At 57.8% G+C, this 19251-nt stretch overlaps 7 protein-coding genes across 7 annotated transcripts; 5 read left to right on the top strand and 2 right to left on the bottom strand.

The window, feature by feature from the left end:
- Nucleotides 1-3486: 3486 nt before the first annotated feature.
- On the top strand, nucleotides 3487-4452 carry LY79DRAFT_347823 (uncharacterized protein). The gene has a single exon (XM_060552626.1). It carries the CDS (start codon nucleotides 3629-3631, stop codon nucleotides 4364-4366), a length of 738 nt encoding a protein of 245 aa, XP_060410395.1. The 5' UTR covers nucleotides 3487-3628; the 3' UTR covers nucleotides 4367-4452.
- A 1814-nt stretch (nucleotides 4453-6266) lies between these two features.
- LY79DRAFT_523005 (uncharacterized protein) lies at nucleotides 6267-8438 on the top strand (the record flags this gene model as incomplete). The annotated part of the gene is made up of 2 exons (XM_060555491.1): nucleotides 6267-6772; nucleotides 6821-8438. The coding sequence occupies 2 exons, from the start codon at nucleotides 6267-6269 to the stop codon at nucleotides 8436-8438; spliced, it is 2124 nt and encodes a 707-aa protein (XP_060410394.1).
- A 2780-nt stretch (nucleotides 8439-11218) lies between these two features.
- LY79DRAFT_523031 (uncharacterized protein) lies at nucleotides 11219-11827 on the top strand (the record flags this gene model as incomplete). The annotated part of the gene is made up of 1 exon (XM_060555493.1): nucleotides 11219-11827. A coding segment is annotated over one exon (609 nt), but the record flags the coding sequence as incomplete, so codon positions are not given.
- Nucleotides 11828-12407: 580 nt separating this feature from the next.
- LY79DRAFT_593011 (zinc-binding dehydrogenase) lies at nucleotides 12408-13535 on the bottom strand (the record flags this gene model as incomplete). Its single annotated transcript, XM_060561503.1, has 2 exons — nucleotides 12408-13412; nucleotides 13476-13535. The coding sequence occupies 2 exons, from the start codon at nucleotides 13533-13535 to the stop codon at nucleotides 12408-12410; spliced, it is 1065 nt and encodes a 354-aa protein (XP_060410392.1).
- Nucleotides 13536-14457: 922 nt separating this feature from the next.
- Nucleotides 14458-15620, top strand: LY79DRAFT_523056 (uncharacterized protein; the record flags this gene model as incomplete). The annotated part of the gene is made up of 2 exons (XM_060555496.1): nucleotides 14458-15367; nucleotides 15433-15620. 2 exons carry the CDS (start codon nucleotides 14458-14460, stop codon nucleotides 15618-15620), a joined length of 1098 nt encoding a protein of 365 aa, XP_060410391.1.
- Nucleotides 15621-16026: 406 nt separating this feature from the next.
- On the top strand, nucleotides 16027-17703 carry LY79DRAFT_593009 (uncharacterized protein; the record flags this gene model as incomplete). Its single annotated transcript, XM_060561502.1, has 1 exon — nucleotides 16027-17703. The coding sequence occupies one exon, from the start codon at nucleotides 16027-16029 to the stop codon at nucleotides 17701-17703; it is 1677 nt and encodes a 558-aa protein (XP_060410390.1).
- Nucleotides 17704-18428: 725 nt separating this feature from the next.
- Nucleotides 18429-18926, bottom strand: LY79DRAFT_582680 (uncharacterized protein; the record flags this gene model as incomplete). Its single annotated transcript, XM_060560278.1, has 1 exon — nucleotides 18429-18926. One exon carries the CDS (start codon nucleotides 18924-18926, stop codon nucleotides 18429-18431), a length of 498 nt encoding a protein of 165 aa, XP_060410389.1.
- Between the last annotated feature and the right edge of the window lie 325 nt (nucleotides 18927-19251).

Here is a 19251-nt window from a genome sequence, read left to right as displayed (position 1 = left end):
ACGGCCGAGAGGAATGCTCGGTTGGCGAGTCTGAGACGAAGGGATGAAGAGAAGTGTTCTGCAGTGGCCACGGCGCAGAAGTCGGAGCTAGATGAGACGGATGGGAGGATGGATGGATGGCGGCAGGCATGAGGCGAAAAGACGGCAGCGGCACATCAGAGAGAGACAAGCAACATTCTACATGGAGCGAGACAGGAACGCGGCATGAAGGGGGGACGTTGTCGCGTATCGATCGTGTCATGTGGGCGGTGTGGTTCCTGCTTTTTTTTTTCTTTCTTTTTTTTCTCTCTCTTTCTGACTTCCTGCTCTTCGTGAATGGTTTTATTTTTATTCTATTTTCTTTTGTCTTGGTTCCTTCCCTCCCTGTCTCGCGCTTGCCAAGTCCTTTTTCCACGTCCAGCAAGACAAGCTACTCAGTAGACTTAGACCCACTTCCCTTAGATGGCGCCTACCTGTTCCTGTTTCTGTTACTATTTTGTTCTTGCCGCGTGCAGCGTGCGGATCTGCGCGGGTACAGATACGACAGGCATCACGGAAGGGGGGGGGGGGGGGGGGCGGGAAGGAACGGAGACAGGAAGGGCGAGCTGAAAGCGAGCTGTTAAGGCCGGGAAGTAATCAAGGTAGCAACGACCCCGAAGGTCCTTGCCGAGCCCGGCAGGATGAAGTAAAGTAGGTAGGGTAGGTAAGCTACGTTATGGTAGTGCTCGGTATCAGACAACAGGAACGTATCGCAACACCAGAGCGGGGACCAGAGACTCGGTGTTCAGTCAGAAACATCAGACACTATACGATGTGGAGTGGTCGACTCGGAGGTCTTGAACTGGCAAATGCCTGCTTCAAGCCGGAAGGCTAACCGTTTACCGAAGAGGAGCGAAAATGCCCGTCGTTGCTCGTGGTCCGTGTCATGAGGCCATGTGCCGTGCCGTGGCTCGTTTATCCGAAGTGGGTTCCGGTCGGTCCCCGCCATCCCCCTCACATCTCTGCTATAGTGAGAAGATGATTACTACGTATCCGCACTTAGTCGAGTATTTTGTACTCACCACTTACGCGGGAAAGTAACGTCTTACACTCGCCATCGCCCTGGGGCAATCAATTACCGACAAGTACGGCTTTGCCTCGTGTCAAATCCGCACTCTCTCATCCCCGTTTAAGCTTGCAAAAGAAAGAAGCACGGCGGCGCCTCGATTGCGGGGGGGGGTTTGTCACCGCCCGCACCCCCCCTCCCCTGGCCGGTCGCGCTGACTGTCGGCACGCACAGTCCTCTTCCTGGGCCGCGGAGCAAGCAGACCAAGCAAGTACTACGTAGGCAGTCCACGTGCTATGGGATTCGTAGTACAATGCATTTGTACGTTGGTCGGAGTTTATAATATGTTGGAAGGTTTCCTTGCTCCGTTCCCAACCATGACTCTGTTTATAATAATAGAAGATTGGCAAGGTCCTCTCCCCCCTGAAGCCTGGCCGACTTTGACGTTGACAGGCACAGAACAGGGCCGGCCGGCGGGGGGGCCAGGGGGGCCAGGGGCCAGGTTCAGGGGACATGTCAGGCACGAAAACTTACAGGCGCCAACACCTGGCCCACCACATGCAGCGTTCCCTTTGCGCTCAGGTACCTGGGGCTAAGGCGGCGCTAGCAGTGGCTGGCTGGCCTGTCTTACTATCTGCGCAGTGCCCGTCGTGCGTACGTAGGTACCTTGTGCGTCCTTGAAAAGGTACGATGTACATTAAATCAACCCTGTAATGTATCACTACCGAGATTCGAGTGTACGATGTATGTACGGAGTAAGTAGGGTAGGCATTCATTCCTGAAGGGAGCGAGAAAGGAAGGGAAGGAACGGAAAGGGGGGAAGGCGGGGAAGTGCCCGCCTGCTTGTTAAGGCGCACCCAACCCCTCGCACACAATGGATGCACCGGCGCCAGAAAAGAAAAAGAAAAAAAGAAAAAGAAGAGGGGCGGGGCAATGGAGGGGGAGGGGCACAGTCGTCGCGCACTACGCGAGGTACGTACATGTAGATAGGTACCTAGGTAGATAGGTAGTCGTACACTTTTCGCGCCAGGTACGCGGGAAAGGTACATGCGACATGCTCATGTCTATCGTCTCCAAGGCGCCTCTGCCTCTGCCTGCTGCCTCCTGCCTCCTGCCTGCTTCTCCGACCACTTGCATTTTATGAGGCGAGGACCGAGGGAAAGCGGCAGACAGCCATCGCACTTGCCGCATCCAAACCATACCATACCATACTATACCATACCATGGGCCCCGCTTGGTTCAGGAAACAGACCGCATACGCCTCCTGCCTGCCCCGAATAGACAACGGAAGGAAGTAAGAAGGAATGGGGAAAGTGCCCGTACCGTACCTGACTTAATGAGAAGGAAGTAGTTAGTGAGTGTAGAGCTACCCGACCTACCTACTAATCTCAGGTACATTGAAGAATTAGCTACTCAGGTACCTTATGCATGGGCAGGAGTAGCATGACGAAGCAAGATAGGAAGGATAGGACACGACGGGACAGAACAGGACAGGACAGGACAGGATAGGACAGAACAGGGCACCACAATGGTGGTGGCTGCATGTCACTCGCTCACTCACTCACTCGCAAGCAATGCTCCTTCCTTGTCACGTTGCCCGTTGTGCCTGGCTGGTTGACCACCTTCTTCCCCGAGTCGTCAGCGGCCAGTGAGTGCATAACAGCTCGACTCGAATCGAACCGACTCGAATTACCTCGACTCCCGGCACAGGTCCCCGAGCTTGCAAGATACCTTGGGTAGATACGGATACACACGCACGACACACATGTCCGAAGCCGAGTCTGTTCCTTATCGCCGCCGGCGCCGCCGGTGATGCCCCTCACCTTCACCCTCACTCTCATTCTCATCCTTACGCGTCGACACTTTACAGAGAGTAATCAATCTGTATCTTCTTCCGCCTGCCTCCCTCAAGCTTGATTGAGCCTTCGTTCAATCCCCCCCTCCTTGGCCGAACAAAAGCCAACACATGCCGACCTTGCCTAGCTAAATTAAATCCCGCCCACTCGCGCGCACACACGCACCCTCACCACCAACACGGGTATCCATGGTCTCCCGTCTCCTGACACCTCCAACCTCCGTCATCCGCCTCCACCGGCCAGTCCTCCGCGCCGCCGCCTCTCCACACTTCTGCCGCTGCAGCACTCTACACAATACACTCTCTGCTCGCACCAACAAGTACCGGGTACCGTGTCCATCCACGCTTACGCTAAGCTGCCGTACACACCCAGGCATCAAGCATCAAGCATCGAGCACCAAGAACCAAAGAAAAATATTGTGCCACCGAATGCGTCCAGCCGTTTATCCCTTTGCCGTCCGTATCCGTCCAACCTTATCCACCCACCCCGCTGTTGACTACGTCGCCCGCCCACCCCTGCCGTAGGGTACCTAGCAAGCAGCCCAGCTCGCGGCGGCGACGACGACGACAACGACGACGACAAGGAACACTCTTCTTGGGGCCGCAGCACGAGGCGAGGCGACGACCCGAACCTCTTGACTCTTTGGCTGGCACCCCTCCCTCCCTCTCTACAACCACATAACGTGCGTCTCTGTATACCACGTACTTCACACGTACGCAGTCGCACAGCAGTGCCGCGCTGCCTTGGTATGGGGTACCACTCCGTACAAAGTAAAACGTTTACAAACGTGACTACTCCGTACATAGTACGCTATTGTACCTTACCTGCGACCTACGGGAACCCACAACCTTGCGCGGATTGCACGGCAAAACCCACCGCTCAGTGGCTACAACAGCCATCGCAAAGCCTCACACCTCGGGCCTTGACTGTCGCCCACAGACTGGCCTGTTCCCGCTCTCTGGCGTCTTTTTTATTTATTTTCTTCTTCTTCTTCTTCTTCTTCTTCTTCTTCTTCTTCTTCTTGACTTTGACCCCGTCATCCTCAACCCGTCAAAAGACATCCACCAACCCAGCCTTTCCTGCCAATCTACCGCCGTGCCAAGGCCTTTTCGTCCTTTGTTCCTGGCAGGATTACACCTTGAACCCACGGACTGTCGACAGGCTTCCCAGCCAGTTAGCCAGCCATAATCGGTACCTTGCGTCTAACCCTGGGCCCCCCCGGTCACATCAGCTCCGCCAACCAACCACCGCTCCCTCGTCACGAAGTACACTACGAATACACTATCCGCACACTACGCTACGCCTCCTGGGCTCACCTCCATGTTCCCTCCTCCCTTCGCAGGCAGACAGACCGACCGACCATCCCGTCGCTTCTCGTATCTACCCTTCTACCGAGCGCATTACCAATACACTAGACTGCAATACGCCACTCCCGACGCTGTCCTCCGTTTTCACATTCTCGCGCGCAAAACCGTCGTTCGTCTAGCTTTCCCCCCGATCGCAGACGGAGCAGCACCGCCATTTCCCACCGTCCCGACTGGTCTCTCTTCCCGCCGCTTGTTGCCAGCCTCTCTGTCCACGCCGCCGTCCTAGCGCAAGAAAACCCCCTTCCAGCCGCCCGGCTGACTGGGATCCTACCATCAAGCCATCTGATTCGGATGGTGTACCGCTGTACCCCTTGTACCTCCCGCCAATCGACTCCACCGAGACCGCTACCACCGCCAGGTCCTGCTCCTGACCCTGGCCCTGGCTTCTGGCCCTTGTCCCTGAACCTGGCCTGTCCTTGTGTCTTGTGCCCACCAACTTTGCTCGCACTGCCTGCGCTTTCGTTCGATTTGGACGCCCATCACCCGCCATCACCAACTACTTACGAATCCCTCCCCGCCTTTCGCCCTCGCGAACACTTCCATCTCTCTTCTTCCCTCCGGGAGCTCTCGGACTGCTGCATCGCCTTTCCTTCCCATCGTGATCTCGCGAACCAAAAATCAAAGTGGCACATGCGCATCGTTGCGGGCACATATCAACGATAAGAGTAATAATCCTGCCTGCATTGCGCGCCTTGTTCTTCGTCTGGTCTCCAGCTGATATTCGGTCAGCGTTGGCAATACGTTCGCTCTAATAGTGTACAGGCCAGCAGCAACCTACGATTTCGTTGAGCAGAAACGCAAGCCATTCATTCATCAGCTTCGCCTGCGCCAGAAAGGGGGCTCTCCCAAGAGCTCGGAAACCCATCAACTTGGGTCTCGATTGGTATTGGACCGGACTACGCTGGCTCTGCGATAGCTGCACAGACGCTCCCACGCCAGATTTCGCCGACTTGGTGCGCCCGGTTCCCCCCCATCCAAAGACGCGCACCACAGCACAGCACAGCACAGCACAGCGCAGCGCACCACGGTACACACACACCCCTCCAAAGGGAGGCTGGTACCGGTACCACTACCGCGTAGGTTAGCTGTTCCAGGCAAGGTACCTTGGGCAAACTCCGGCCCAGGTCTCGACACTACTACCTCCCACTAGGCTTGAACGAACGCAAGCAGGCGTAAAAGCCAGAGGCAGGGGGAAAAGGGAAGAAAAGTCAGCGAGGAACCACTGGGGGACCACTTTACTGCAGCCAGCAGGTCAGACCAGGGCACGTCTTTCATCATCGACCATTCATCGCCACACTCCCCCTGGCAAAGGTCTTTTTCTAGAGCCGCCTGCCCCTCGCCTTACCAACTTGTCTCTCTTCTCTTCGTCCTCCACCTGGCTCCGTACGCACACCTACTACCACCACGCTACCGCCTACCAAACTGGCCTTGCACCTTGTTCAAGCAGAAACACCCCACTCCCAGGCCCGCGATTGATCATCGTCTCCCGCCGCACTTCCATCACCTTTCTGCGACTCTCACTTTCACCTCTTTTGCACACGCACATATACACACACGTACACACACCCTTGCCTCGCAACACCTCTGTCGCTCCTCGCAGCAAGCCCATCTCCCATCATCGACCACACTGCGCAACACTAGGAGCAAGACGCCGAAACGAACTCTTCTCAGGCTGATAACGATTTTTCGAATGACTTGATACAGACACCGACGCCTCTTCTTCTTCTTCTCCTCCTCCTCCTCCTCCTCCTCCTCCTCCTCCTACCACTCACTCCTCTTCTCCTCTACTCCCCGCCCCGCTCTCCCCTTCGCGCTCCCTCCTCTTACCTCCTGTTTAATCGGGGGGTTTAACGGCAACTTTGCACGGCGCCCTCCCCGCACCTCTCTGTGCTGTGGTGATCGACGCAACCTAGCCAGCTTACGTCCGCCCGCACTTGGATACCAGAGACCAAAGGACCCGAACAGGACATCTTTTTCGACACGTCGCCCACTCTGCATTCCGCTGCTAGCAAGCCTATCATGGCTGCCACATTCAGGCCAGTGAATTCGCCGCTGCCTGCCGAGGTTAAGTTTGACGACAAGATGACGACGTCACCGACGACACCCAGGCCACGCACCGCCCCTCATCCCCAGCATCCCCAGACGCCGCAACCACCCTTGGCGGACGATGCAAAGACGCCCACCAAGGCAACGTTCGGCAACGGTAGCAACAGCACCGGTCTAGCGTCCCAAAAGCCGCTCCCCAGCTCCCCCTTTCCTCAGGCTGTCCAGGTTCCCGAAAGCGCCGAGAAGACCAAGACCCCGACGAGAGCCAACTCGCAACACTCTAGAAGATCGAGGGACTCTGAGGATGTTGACATGGACGAATCGGACGGTGAAGATGATGGCGCATCTGACGAGGACAGCGTGAATGCCGACGGAACCAGATCCAACAAGAAGAAGAAGTCGCAGCGCTTCTACTGCACCGACTACCCTCCGTGCAACTTGAGCTTCACCAGAAGCGAACACTTGGCCAGACACATCCGGTAAGGACTCCGGCGAGGCATGGATGGGGTGGGTGCTAACCGTCTCAGGAAACACACTGGCGAGAGACCCTTCCAATGTCATTGTTCCCGCCGCTTCTCCCGTCTTGACAACCTGCGACAGCACGCACAGACCGTGCACGTCAATGAGGACATACCCATAGACTCACTAGCCGCAACTGGTGCGAGGTTCCAGAGGCAGATGCGGACCGAGCGCGTGCGCCAACAAGGTGGAAGGGCCCGCGCCTCGACGGCCGGCAGCGGTCCAGGCCCGGTCCGAGGCCACTCAAAGTCGTTGTCGACATCAAGCATCGCCAGCGTCGGCTCCATCGGATCTGCATTTGTGCCCCGGGACGACATCCGACGACGCCCTCCACCTCTGGTCATGGCCGACCCCCGGTCTCGACTGTCCCTCGAGTCTTATCGTAGCGCTGCTGACGGGACATATGGCTATCGCCCAGTCTCGCCGACCGACTACAGCACGCCGACGTCGGCAACGTTCTCGCCCGGCCAGAGCAGCCCATCAAGATGGGGTTCCGCTATTGCTTCTCCCACCACTTCGCATTCTCGGTCCCACAGCATGTACTCGTCTGGCTCGAGGACACCAGGGAGACGGCTTAGCGTGCCGTCGGGTGTAAACCCCTTCCAGTCTCCCCACGGCGCACCCGTCAATAGGCTCGTCTTTGGTGCAGGCCCCCCCGCCAACTCCTCCAACATGGGCGCCTTCTCTCCCGCTTCCAGCAGCCATTTGGCATCGCCCACCACCCCGACTTCCGGGTGGCCCTCCGGCAGACGGGACTCTGCATCGTCCGCTGCTGACGAGGCGTGGCGCCGACGGACGTGGCACCCCGATACGAGGAACTTTAACACCAATACCAGCAATCTGAGCAATGTTCTCACACCTGGCCAGATCCACCCGAATCCGGCGCCTCCTATCGTCAACGCCCCCAACCCGCAACAAACCCTGCGACTCCCCGGAATCGAATCGTTCGACCCCCTGCCGTCTAGGCAGGTCTCGCCTCCGAGAAGGATCCCGTCGCCGATGATGGTTGATTCCGAAGCCGCACGTCCGAGAACACTTTTGCCTGGCACCGATGCCATGACGGAAGACCGGCGGAACGTTTCTCAGTGGGATATGGGGCTGCACCGAGGCTTGACGAGGCTGGATATCACGTCCAACAAGACGCCGCCTCGCGACAGTGCCGGTGCGTGGGCGAACGAGGTGAACCAGGCTGTACAGGCGCAGGCCGAGCAAGTCCGGATGAACCCACCGACCGTCAGGTTCGAGGTTGACCCGCCGTCTTATTCCAACCCGGGTGCCTTTACTCGCAGCCATCAACACACAATGTCCGCTCCCTCTATTGCCTCTAGGGAGAACAAGCGACACGGCTGGTATCACGGGCCTACCGGCAGCAGCATACACGGACCCCGACCCCAAGCGCCAAACAACGACCCTCGCGGGCCGCATGTTAACCGCATGGTCCACCCCAACATGACTGCTTTTTCTGGGTTTCCAGCCAGGCAACCTGAGCCGCAAGAACCCCCTCATCAGCACCAACAGCAGCAGCAGCAGCAACAACAACAACCAGGGAATCCGGACCCTCTCAGACGTCTTGAGGCGCTTGTAGCCGTCGCTACAAGTGAAGGAACTACTGCTACGGCCTACTGAACATTTACACATGACGAACTGTCATGATCTCTCGCCGCCTTCTCAAAACAAGGACACATACATACTCTATACCACGACTGATGACCTTTTCCTACTCTATCCCATGTCAGCAGAGCTCCTCTCCGCATGACGTACGGCTCCTTTCTTATCATGATATCCCTTTTGGACCAGGCCGGTGGGCGACTGCATTTCTCCGTTGGCGTTGTTACATAGCGTTGCTTTCACTCTCGTGTCCGGTTGTTTTCTTTCAATACGCGCACGTCTCCGCTCAGCTCAATCTTGACGACTGATTGCTTTCCTGTCGATGTGCTTCATTTCCTTTTGATATCCGACTTGGTTGTCCGCGTCTCCTGGGTCGATCATGCCTCGCTGAAAAGCGACACAAGGGTTCGGGTCCTCTTACTTACGGCTGTTTCACGCAACTAGAATTTCTTTTTGCTGCTTTTGGGTCCAGCAACGCTTGCTCACGATCATTGCGATACCCCATCCATTCTCTCCGATGACGGATTTCAGGGTTGCACGGTAATGGATCGCCTCGAAGTGGATGATAAATACGGGCGATGCCGGCCTGTGCCTGCCAGGCCGCGCCGAGGACTGAAGGGAGATGTCGGCGGATACGCGGGCTTGATAACCGAGCTTGGTACGACTTGTTCTCTTTCATTGGCTGGGAAATGGCCGGGTCGATGCTCAAACATTCGGAAGCGGTGGTTGCGAGACCGTCGCCTGGGGGGGGGGGGGGGGGGGGGGGGGGGTGGTTCGGGCGGCATACATGTTTTTGTTCGTAGGCGCAAAGTCAACAGGAATAACGACGCACATGCTCACTCATAACCATCATCCTTGCTTGGCTGGACATATCTGGGTCCTCGTCGCTCAGGCCCGGGAGTTGCCTGTGATTATGCTGCGTTGCTGGCAGCAAGTCTTGCATGTGCCTTTGGGGTGGGAAATGGCTAGCATGGTAGGCAGGGGGAAGTGTGACAACCTTGATGCACAATGATGTTTGCCGTCGGCGGTCCCCGCGCCTGTCAGTCAACAACGGCGACCAATCAAAGACGATGATGGGGGAAAGGCTGGTTGCGTTGCGTCAAGGACCCAAGCCAGTCAAAGCTGCTAAGGCGGACTAGAGACTGGTGGGGGGGGGAGGGGAATGGTGTCGACGGACCCCCCGCACTTGTGTTTGATGGCCGGCTCCTCCGGGAACGTCGAAGCTCTCCGTGTCTGCCGAGTTCTTGAGGTGCTGACTAGGTCGCCGGTGTGACAGGCGGAGGGGAGGTTACTCGAGGGGGATGAACCACTGTCTTTCCTTTTTTTGTCTACGGTGGCTGTCTGGTTCGGGATGTATAGCATGTCCTGGGGATGGGAAGGCCCGGCTGCGAGGCCGGCTCCCTCTCCTCTTTTGATGGGTTTCTCGTGGACACGGGCTTCCTTGCGCTTTTATCCTTGGTGCGCGATGTGAATCGAATTCTCGGACGTTGTATAGTTCACAAAGATGGCGTAGAGAAGTACGCTATATCACCGAATCCATGGTGCACCGACACATCCCGGCCCCACCGGTGGAGTCCTGACCGCCGCCGCCCCCCGACGTTCTCGCCGGGCTCCTCGGCCGTCTCTCCGAGGGCGGCCGCCCCGGAAATCTCTTTCCTTCCCCGTCCTCCTCGGGCCAGCCCGGTGCGAGCCTAGACAAGAAAACTCTGCATTAGTAAAAGCGTCTTGTGAATATATTGGGGGAAGACATACGCGCTGCTCCTGACCCTCCTGCTCCTCTTGGATGATATTGGGGGGGGGGCGGATAGCCCAGAGCAATTCTAGCTCTATCTGAAGCTCGGATATTTGATTTCCGAGCTAGACATTAGTTACCTTAAAATGATATCATGTTGAGAGAAGATTGGGAAGTACTTGCGTGCTGGCTTTTCCTAGGAACGCCGCTGTCGCAGCTTCCAATTTCGTTTCTGGCGCCGCGAGGCACGGTTCGGCGTGAACGACGCTGGTTGGTGGGTGCCGTTGAAGAGGGAGAGGATGGACGATGTTATCAATCTGCAGGCGTATCAGTGACTGTGTTATTATGTGTTGGAGTAGAGTAGGCTTACCGGACGCTGGATATTGAACTGGATGGTGAAACTTGGTGGGCTTTTGGCGAATGCCACGAAAATCGAGAGAGAGAGAGAGGGAGAGAAATAGTGAGGGAGGGTACGCGGGAAGGAAGAACAAAATCCAGCTGGCGAGATTGGGTAGAAGACAGACCTTTGCTGGCCCTCCCACCCCTTCCTACCTTTTCGGATTGGGCAGGAAGCCCAGTCAGAGGGAAGAAACGACTGTTCTATCCGCAGTAGCATCAAGGCAGCAGAATTCCCGGGCTCAAGCCCTGTCTTTTACATTCCTGTTATTTTGGTTGTATTGTTATGCGCCGGTCTTATTTCCAAGTGGGATACTTAAAGATGTATATGACTGGCTACCACTGGCACACCGTACCAGCTTGGTCATTATGTACCGTTCACTCATACTGACTGTTTCGGCACTCGAAAAACGTAAGACATGCCACTACTGGCTAAATAAACAGAGTCTGGCTTCCCTCTGGACAGTTGAGAAGGCAATGTCACGAGAATCCGGTGTGCACTCTTCTGACTGCATGTCCATATACGCGTTTACACTTACGGGGGCACACCTCCAATTATCACTCAGATTTGAAGAAACGGCTGAAGCATCTGGACTCTCCCTTTGGGTCTGGAAGATTCACAAGCACCGGATACTCCCCTATCGTCCCGCAGTTCTAGGGAAGATGAATAGCCAGGGTTTCGACTGTCAATCAGGAATTCAGAGGCAGATCTCGCAAAATCGCTGTCCTTGCAGTCGAGTACGTCAACGGTGTCTGTCTGCAAGATCTGTTCTACCCTTGGGGCCCTGTCGAGGGGAGGGTCCGGCTCTATGAAAAGACCAAATACTCCGCAAGCTTCACCACCAAACAAGGTCAACGCATGCAGATCATGGCTCAGCTTATGGACGGTATCATCACCCAAGAATTTGCTGGTCTCGATCATTGCGGGGTCCTTCCGAAGAACGTCATTATCACGATGCCCAGAAACCACAACAAACCCCGGGCCGTTCTGGTGGACTACGGACGTGCAATCATCGACCAGCAGCGGACATCTCCTGCCGAGTTCTGGAAGCACTTCCCCACCAAACACCACACAATCCCCAGATTCGGGCATAAAATATTGGAGCGTTTCAGAGGTTGGGTCCCTCTGGAGTGGCGGGGCCCACCAGACCATCACGAACACACGCCTTTACTCTACCAATGGATGATGATAACGTTTGGTGGTTTGGTGGACAACCCGAAATACACTGTTTTTGTCGACTTTTTCGAGGAGAGAAGGCCCAAGAAAGAACAGCCTTAAAAGGGCTATTCCTCGGACAACTCCGCCACTACCTCAGACGAGCTCTCGGGAGGGAAGACGAAGGTCTCTGGCGATGTATGTGGAACCATCACGCTCTCCAGAGAGGCTGTTGAGCAGGAAGACAAAGACGAGGAGGGAGCTGGACCTTCGTTGAATCCCATACCACAGTCGGAACTGTTGGCTGGAATCCTCAGGTGGACAAGAAGGACAAGAGGGACTAGAAGGTTTGGATGAGGAGCTCAGCAACATACAACACACTCAAGGATATTGAGAACGTGGACAACGGGCCAAAGGCGGTCATCCATCACCGGCATCCAACACTTTCTTTGTCGTCGTCGGGGATATTCACCTGAGTGTTCAATTGAGTATTTACTCAAGTATCTGTTTCATGGGGCTTCCACGTTGCATAGCTAACCTCTAGACACTATGAATGGGACTTGTTGCCCTGTGAGGTTGTTGCATTCTCTCGCTCATTACCTTTGCTAATAATCAACACACTGATGCCACTTTACAGGCGTGACTGACCGAGCTAGTTGACGTCAGATTCACCTTGCATACATCCGGCCCAAGGGACAAACAATCACTGGGAAATCCTGTAGACCAGTTTCTCGGCACTCACGCCGCCCTTGGCCTGCAGCTCGAAGCCCTTCGGGGTGTCCTCCAGCCCGCCGAGCTCCCTCTGCGGGTTTGGCTTGATCTTGCCCTCCTCCAGCCACTTGGGCAGGAGCGTGAGGTACTTCTCCCAGAACGCCTTGTCCTCGGGCCTCGGCCCGTCCGTGTTGTCGTAAGAGCCGTACTTGACGTGGCGGCCGAAGACGGTGTACGCGAGCGTGCTCTCTACCCGGACGCCCTCGGGGGCGCCGACCTCGTCGGCCTTGCGCGGCAGGATGCACACGACGTGGCCGCCGGGCGAGACGGCCCGGACGACGGCCTTTGTGGTCTCGACCTCGCTGATAGTGTCGAACGCGTGGCGGAGGTTGTTGCCCGCCGCGGCCCTTAGCAGCTCGACCCAGTTCGCGTCGCGGTAGTCGATGGTGACGTCGGCGCCGAGGCGCTTGAGCAGCGCGTGATTCTTCTTGCTGCCGGTCGCGATGACGCGGAGGCCGGCCATCTTGGCGAGCTGGACCGCGTACATGCCCACGCTGCTGGTGGCCCCGTTGATGAGCAGGGGGATGCGCTCGTCGGCGGTGGCGGCGGCGACGGCGGGGGTCCCGTCGGGCTTGGGCTCGGGGAGGCGGAGGCGCTGGAACAGGGCCTGGACGGCGGTGGCGAAGGCCAGGGAGATGACGGCGGCCTCGGCGTCGGTGAGGGCGTCGGGGACGGGGAAGACGAGCGTGCTCTCGGTGACGAGGTACTCGGCGAAGGCGCCGCGCGGGGGGTTCTCCCACAGGCCGTGGACCCAGCCGGCGACGCGCTGGCCCTCGCGGAAGGGCGCGCCGTTGGGGTCCGCGACTGTGCCGGCGAAGTCGCAGCCGACGATGCGGCCAGCCGGGGCGGCGGCGGTGGACTTCCAGTCGGTCGGGTTCTGGGCCACGACGGAGACCTTGATGAGGATCTCGCCGGGACCGGGCTGCGGCTTCGGGACCTGGAGGATTCGAGGTCAGTAACGGTGAACGGGAAGACGGAGGACATGAGACTTCTAGCTTGCCTCTTGGACCTTGGCGGTCTTGTCGCCTTGGGAGACGAGGGCTCTCATGGTGCCGGTCATGGTTGGGACTTTTGCTGGTGGCTGTTTGGTGACTTTTTTCTCCGTGCTTCGAGGGTATGAGTTGGAAATGGTCGGTGAAGCTTGAACAAAGTACAAAGAGTCCTCGACAATGTTGGATTTCGAGATTTGGTCCTTGGTGATGGATAGGGTGGCTTGGAGTTGATATATGAGTTGCGCCCGAATTAGTAATTGGAAGTGCATAGAAATCTGGGACGGGGACGGGAACCACTCAAATGGGCCCATATTGCTTAGAAATCCCGGGATTTCGGTGTTTGGCGGTCACCATCTCATCATCTCATTGTCTCATAGTCTCTCATAGTCTCATCGTTTCATCATATCATAGTTCCATCATCTCATCGCAAGTCCAAAGCTCAGACACCATAGCCAAAACCCAAAGCCCTATTGTCAGTTTCCGCCTAGACAACTGCTGGCGGTTCGGCCTTAGCATTTGCTGGGTTTGAGGGCATCGCCAGGTTAAGTTTCGGACTTAGTTCGTCGTTGAGCCCAGAATGCATTTATAAGCCGTCTTCGGGAAATGATTGATAATAACTAGCGCGCTCCACGAAATGCCCCAACGTTAGCCGTTGTGGCTGCAGTACGTTGCATATGGCTTTTGTCATGTGGCGCAACATTCCTTCGTCTCCTCCACCCGGCGGCGTGGCATCAGGTCTGACGCTCCCGGGCTCAGCAATCCATATCATACCCGGCGGCTAGTTGGTTTCTTTTGCTTCCTAAACTCCGTGTTCAGTACCGATCAACAAGGATGTAGCCGAAGCCTTGTCCGACGTCGTGCATAATCCCGACCGTCGTCATCTTAGCGCAGCGTTACCCCTCATTCAGCCCGTAGCTCCTATCATCGTTGAACAATCACATTTCGGTACAGAGGTCGGTGTTTCCCTAAATACTTGAAGAATCTCTCATAATGAAGATGCTCAGCAAAATAACACTCGCGGCCGCGCTCCTTGGTGTGTCGGCGTGGGCTGCATCCTACACCGAGGCGCTCCTCGCGTTACACAAGACCCTCGTCGAGGCCGACTCGACGACCGAGGCCGAAGGCCTTGGGACGCAGGCCCTCAAGTCCTACCTCGAGGCCAACTTCACTGTCGAGCTGCAGACCGTCGAGGGCACCCGGCAGAACGTCTACGCGTACCCGGGTAGCAGCCGCTCTGCGCGTGTCCTTGTCACCTCGCACATCGACACGGTGCCGCCGTACGTGCCGTACTCGCGCGCCGGCGACGAGATCCGGGGCCGCGGCACGTCCGACGCCAAGGGCAGCGCCGCAGCGCAGATAACGGCGGTCGAGGCCCTGCTCGCCAGCGGCGAGGTCGGCGAGGGCGACGTCGCGCTCCTCTTCGTCGTCGGCGAGGAGTCCGGGGGCGATGGCATGGTGGCGGCGAATGGGCTGGGCCTCGCTTGGGACGCCGTCATCTTTGGCGAGCCGACGGAGAACAAGCTCGTGCGGGCGCACAAGGGCGTTCTGGCGTTCAACATGACGGCCGTCGGCGTGGCCGGCCACTCCGGGTACCCCGAGTACGGGAGAAGCGCCATCGACCTCCTCGTCCGCGCTCTTAAGAAGATCCTGAACACGCCGCTGCCCTCGACGGAGGAGTTTGGGGACACCACGCTGAACATTGGCGTTGTCGAGGGCGGCGTCGCTTCCAACGTCATCGCGGAGAGCGCGGCGGGGAGGGCTAGCATTCGAGCAGCGACGGAGGACTTGGAGGGGATCAAGGACATTCTCAGCGAGGCCGTGTCCGAAGTGACGCCGGAGTATGTGGAACTGGTGTTCACAGTCCAAGGATTACCTGTGAGCTTGGATTACGACGTCGAAGGTGAGCCACATGTCCCCCCCCCCCTTCGGCGTATCCCAGAGAGTCTCTCACTGACATGGCGAAAGGTTTCAACACCACTGTCGTCAACTACTACACTGATGTTCCTCATCTGAACGGCACGCACAAGCGGTACCTGTACGGACCCGGGAGCATCCTCGTCGCCCACTCGGCGGATGAAAGGATCACTGTCTCGGACCTGGAGCTCGCGGTCGAGGGCTACAAGAAGCTCATCTTAGCGTCGCTGAGGAAATAAGAGACAACACTTTCCGTTCGATATGCCAAGACGGTATTGGCCCCAGCCTAGGTCTCCTCAGGATCGCATCCAATGGCACTGGACTCAGTCTCCCTGAGTGGCCGATGAGATGAGGAACGCAGATGAGTGAGATTTCATCGCTGAGAAAGTGTACGTACCATGCGGGGAGCCGGACTGCCCCTCATATGTACGTACTCCATGACGTCATCTGACTGGGCAGTTTCAACCCCCACGTGACACAGCTCAGCTCAACTCATCTCCAAGCTCTCCCCACCAAGGGACCCTGACCCAAGGAAGGTACTCGAGCTAGTGCAGCACTATCGCCAATCCATCGTTCAACGGTGTGTGTTCTCCATCCCCCGATCCGATTTCGATCCTCTTCCTTCTCGAACGGCCTATAGCTACAATGTCCAACTCTCGCGGCCTCCCCGATGTCTTGATGACAAAGGTCGACGAGTACGTCGACTCCCTCGCCCCCCAGATCCAACCCCGCATCGCCGCCGAGATCGACACGTTCCAGACGAGGACCATCGACAGTCTCGAAGACCAAGTCATCGACGCTTTCCGCTCCCTATTCAACAAAGACAAGTCCTCCGGCGACGGCTCGCGAGGTCTCAACGACGCGCCCCCAGATGCCTACGGAGTCCAGTCCCTCCCCTTTGCCGATGAGATTGGCAAGCTCACCCGCAGCTTCAGCGTCATCACCGACGAGGCCGGCGACGACCTGCGGGACATCTTCAACCTCACCGAAGGCGCCGGCGCCGGCGGTCCTGAGACCCAGTCGCGCGGCGTCAGTCACAGTGACTCCTTCTCCAGTGCCAAGGGCTTCCTCTCCTCCGCCATCAACGTCGTGCAAGACCACTTGGACAAGAATAAAGGTCCCGGGGGACAGCGCTTCGAGCTCGACGGCCTGCTCGGCGTCCTGAGCAACACGGTCAAAGATGCCGCGCGGAACCCGGAGGAGAAGGCCCGCGCCATAAGCCCCGAGATTAAGGAGAAGGTCGGCCTGAAGCTGAGGGAGCAGCACGCGCCAATCGCTGAGCAGTTCACCCGAATCGCCCTGGACCACATCAAGCGTTGGCTGCGCGGCAACACGAGCACGCGCGACCTTGGCGACGGCGTCAAGGGCGAGATCGAGGACCACGTCAAGGACCTGGTCAAGGGTCTCGGCGGCCTGTTCGGCAACAAGAAGAGCTCCCAGGAGGCCGGTTCCCGCGGCGTCGGCGACCGTGAGGGCGAGGGCGAGGGCGGCGGCAGCGGCTTCTCGAGGGTCATCAGCGACAAGCTGAGCACCGGCCTCGCCAAGGTGCACCGCGACGTGCGCCTTGAGTTCCGAAAGATCCTCGGCGGCATCGAGAAGCAGCTCTTTGAGCTGTTGCCCGACGCCTTCCAGCGGCCTCTCGAGAAGATCCTCGGCGGGAACCCGTTCGACGCGCAGCTCGATCGCGACGCTGGCGGCCACGCCGACCGCGGCTTCGGCGACGACATCAAGGTCAAGCTGGTCAACAAGATCCGCGGCCTGGTCCGCAAGGTGCAGGAGACGCTGCGCGAGAGCATCCTCGGCGTCGTCAACGGCGGCCACCGCCGATTCGAGCGCGAGAGCTGGGTCTTTGTGCAGAACATGGTCGAGCAAAAGGTGCAAAAGTACCTCCCCAAGGTCAAGATCCACGTTCCCGACGACATTGGCAACGAGAACGTCAGCGTCGGCGCGCCGACGGCGGGGTCGCAGCTCGGCGGCGCGGGCGGCCACCCATCCGGACCTCCCCAGGGCGGCAACTACGCCCCCCCGCCGCCGCAGCAGCATGACCAGTACGGGGGCCAAGGGTCGCATCAGCCGGCGTACAACCCTCCGCCGCACCAGGAATACCGGCCGGATCAGCATCAGCAGTACCAGTCTCACCAAGAGTACCGGCCCAGCGAGAACTGGCCGCCTCAGTCATACCAGCAGTACCACTCGGAGCAGCAACAGGGCTACGGACAGGGCCAGAGCCAGAGCTACAGCGGAAACCAGAATTACGGAGGGGGGCAGAACTACGGCGGCAACCCAGACCACAACCAGTACGGCGAGAACCCTCGCTACTGAGAAAGGCATTCGGAACCGGGCATCGTATGGAAGACATACTGGAAACAGGAAACTGCATAGGGGCGGGAAATACACCAGTTGCCGGCAGGTCTGGGCTGGACGTGAACACGAGCATGGGGCTCAGGTAGCACAAGCTAATGAATTATGAACAATAATCATCTTCCATCCAACGCGCACGTGGCCTCGTTGCTTAGCGGCCAATTACCCATCCTGTTTCGAGACGTATATTGTCGGCTTGTTTGTATCAGGCTGGTCATTCTTCAATGCCGAAGGCCGAGCAGCGATGCTTCCAGCCCTGCGGACTTTTCCGAAGGGATTTAAGGCGGATAAAGAGAGATCTCTTCTCTGCCGCTGCCAACGTGGGCCAGGGCCCAGGTGCAGGGCTGCTTGCCACTGGGAGGTGAGAGATCAGTCGTCTAGGTTATTCAATATTCATGATGCGACGGACGACAAGTAGACGCAAGGGCTTTTTTTCCATTTGAGCAAAACCATAATTTCGTAAGAGTTTCAAGTGCCTCATGCGACGATTACCGCCCCGTCTCGTAACCGTCACGACAAGCAAAGCAGATAAGCGGAAACCGTAGTTACCGCCAAAAACGTCCATGTCCCGTCGCAGCCTAGGTGCCGTCAAACGAACCCTCCAGAACCAGAGCAGTCTTTTCCCGTCCGCTGTCAAGCCGGACATCCATGTAGCAACCTCCCGCATTGGACCACTATTCATCATTTCACTCCTCCTCAGACACAGGAGTAGGAGCAGCAGCGGCACCGTCCTTGTTCTCTTTCTCGCCCCCAGAGGTCTCCTCCTCCGTGACGACGGCGGCGGCGACGGCCTTGTCCTTGCTCTTTGCCTTGCGGGCGCGCTTCGTCTTCGGAGTGCCCTCCTCATCTCGCTGTCCGGCGGCGGCGGTTCCAGCTTCATCCTCCTCGTCGACCTCGGCGATCTTCTTCTTGCGGGGAGTGGCGGCTTTCTTGGGGCGCGGAGTGGCGGGGCCGGAGGCCGGATCCTCGGCGGGGGCCTGGGAGAACCAGCCGTGCTTGTCGGCGGCCTTGCGGACGCCGTGACGCACGCTGTCGCCGCTGGCGGAGCCGGCCTCGACGGCGATCCCGTCGTAGACGGCGGTGGTGTTGGGGCGGCGCATGAACTTGAGGACGGCGAAGGCGAGCTTGATCTCGGCCTCGGTGGCGGCGATGCCGGGGACTGGGAGGGCGGCTTTGGCAGGCATGGCCTACGAAGGGGAGGTCAGCGGGGTGAGACTTCTTGGAGGTGGTGACGCATGCTTACTGTGAGAAGAGATTGCAGGCTTGATTGTGTAGAGCTTGGGTGAATGCAGTTGGTTGTTTTTGTTTGCTTGCTTGATTTTTTGGTGGGCAGCCGGGTTGGAAGTTGGGTTGTTGTGAGGTTTGCAAGATTTGAACTTGTTTCGAGCAGACGATTGATATTTTGAATAATGGGGATCGAGGAAAGACCGTTCTCTCTTGATGTGGAAGGAGCCAGAGGAGAGAGGAACCGTTCCGATCGAACTCGCGCTTTGAGTGTGTCTGAGACGT

This window comes from Colletotrichum navitas (genome assembly GCF_030913465.1).
Source record: "Colletotrichum navitas strain CBS 125086 chromosome Unknown LY79scaffold_69, whole genome shotgun sequence".
Lineage (NCBI taxonomy): Eukaryota > Fungi > Ascomycota > Sordariomycetes > Glomerellales > Glomerellaceae > Colletotrichum > Colletotrichum navitas.
Note: the sequence above shows the minus strand (reverse complement) of the source record. Positions and strands in the feature narration are given on the sequence as shown.

Bases quoted from the DNA above. Each gene is read 5' to 3' on its own strand.
- LY79DRAFT_347823 (XM_060552626.1), top strand. From the start codon at position 3,629: ATGGGGTACCACTCCGTACAAAGTAAAACGTTTACAAACGTGACTACT.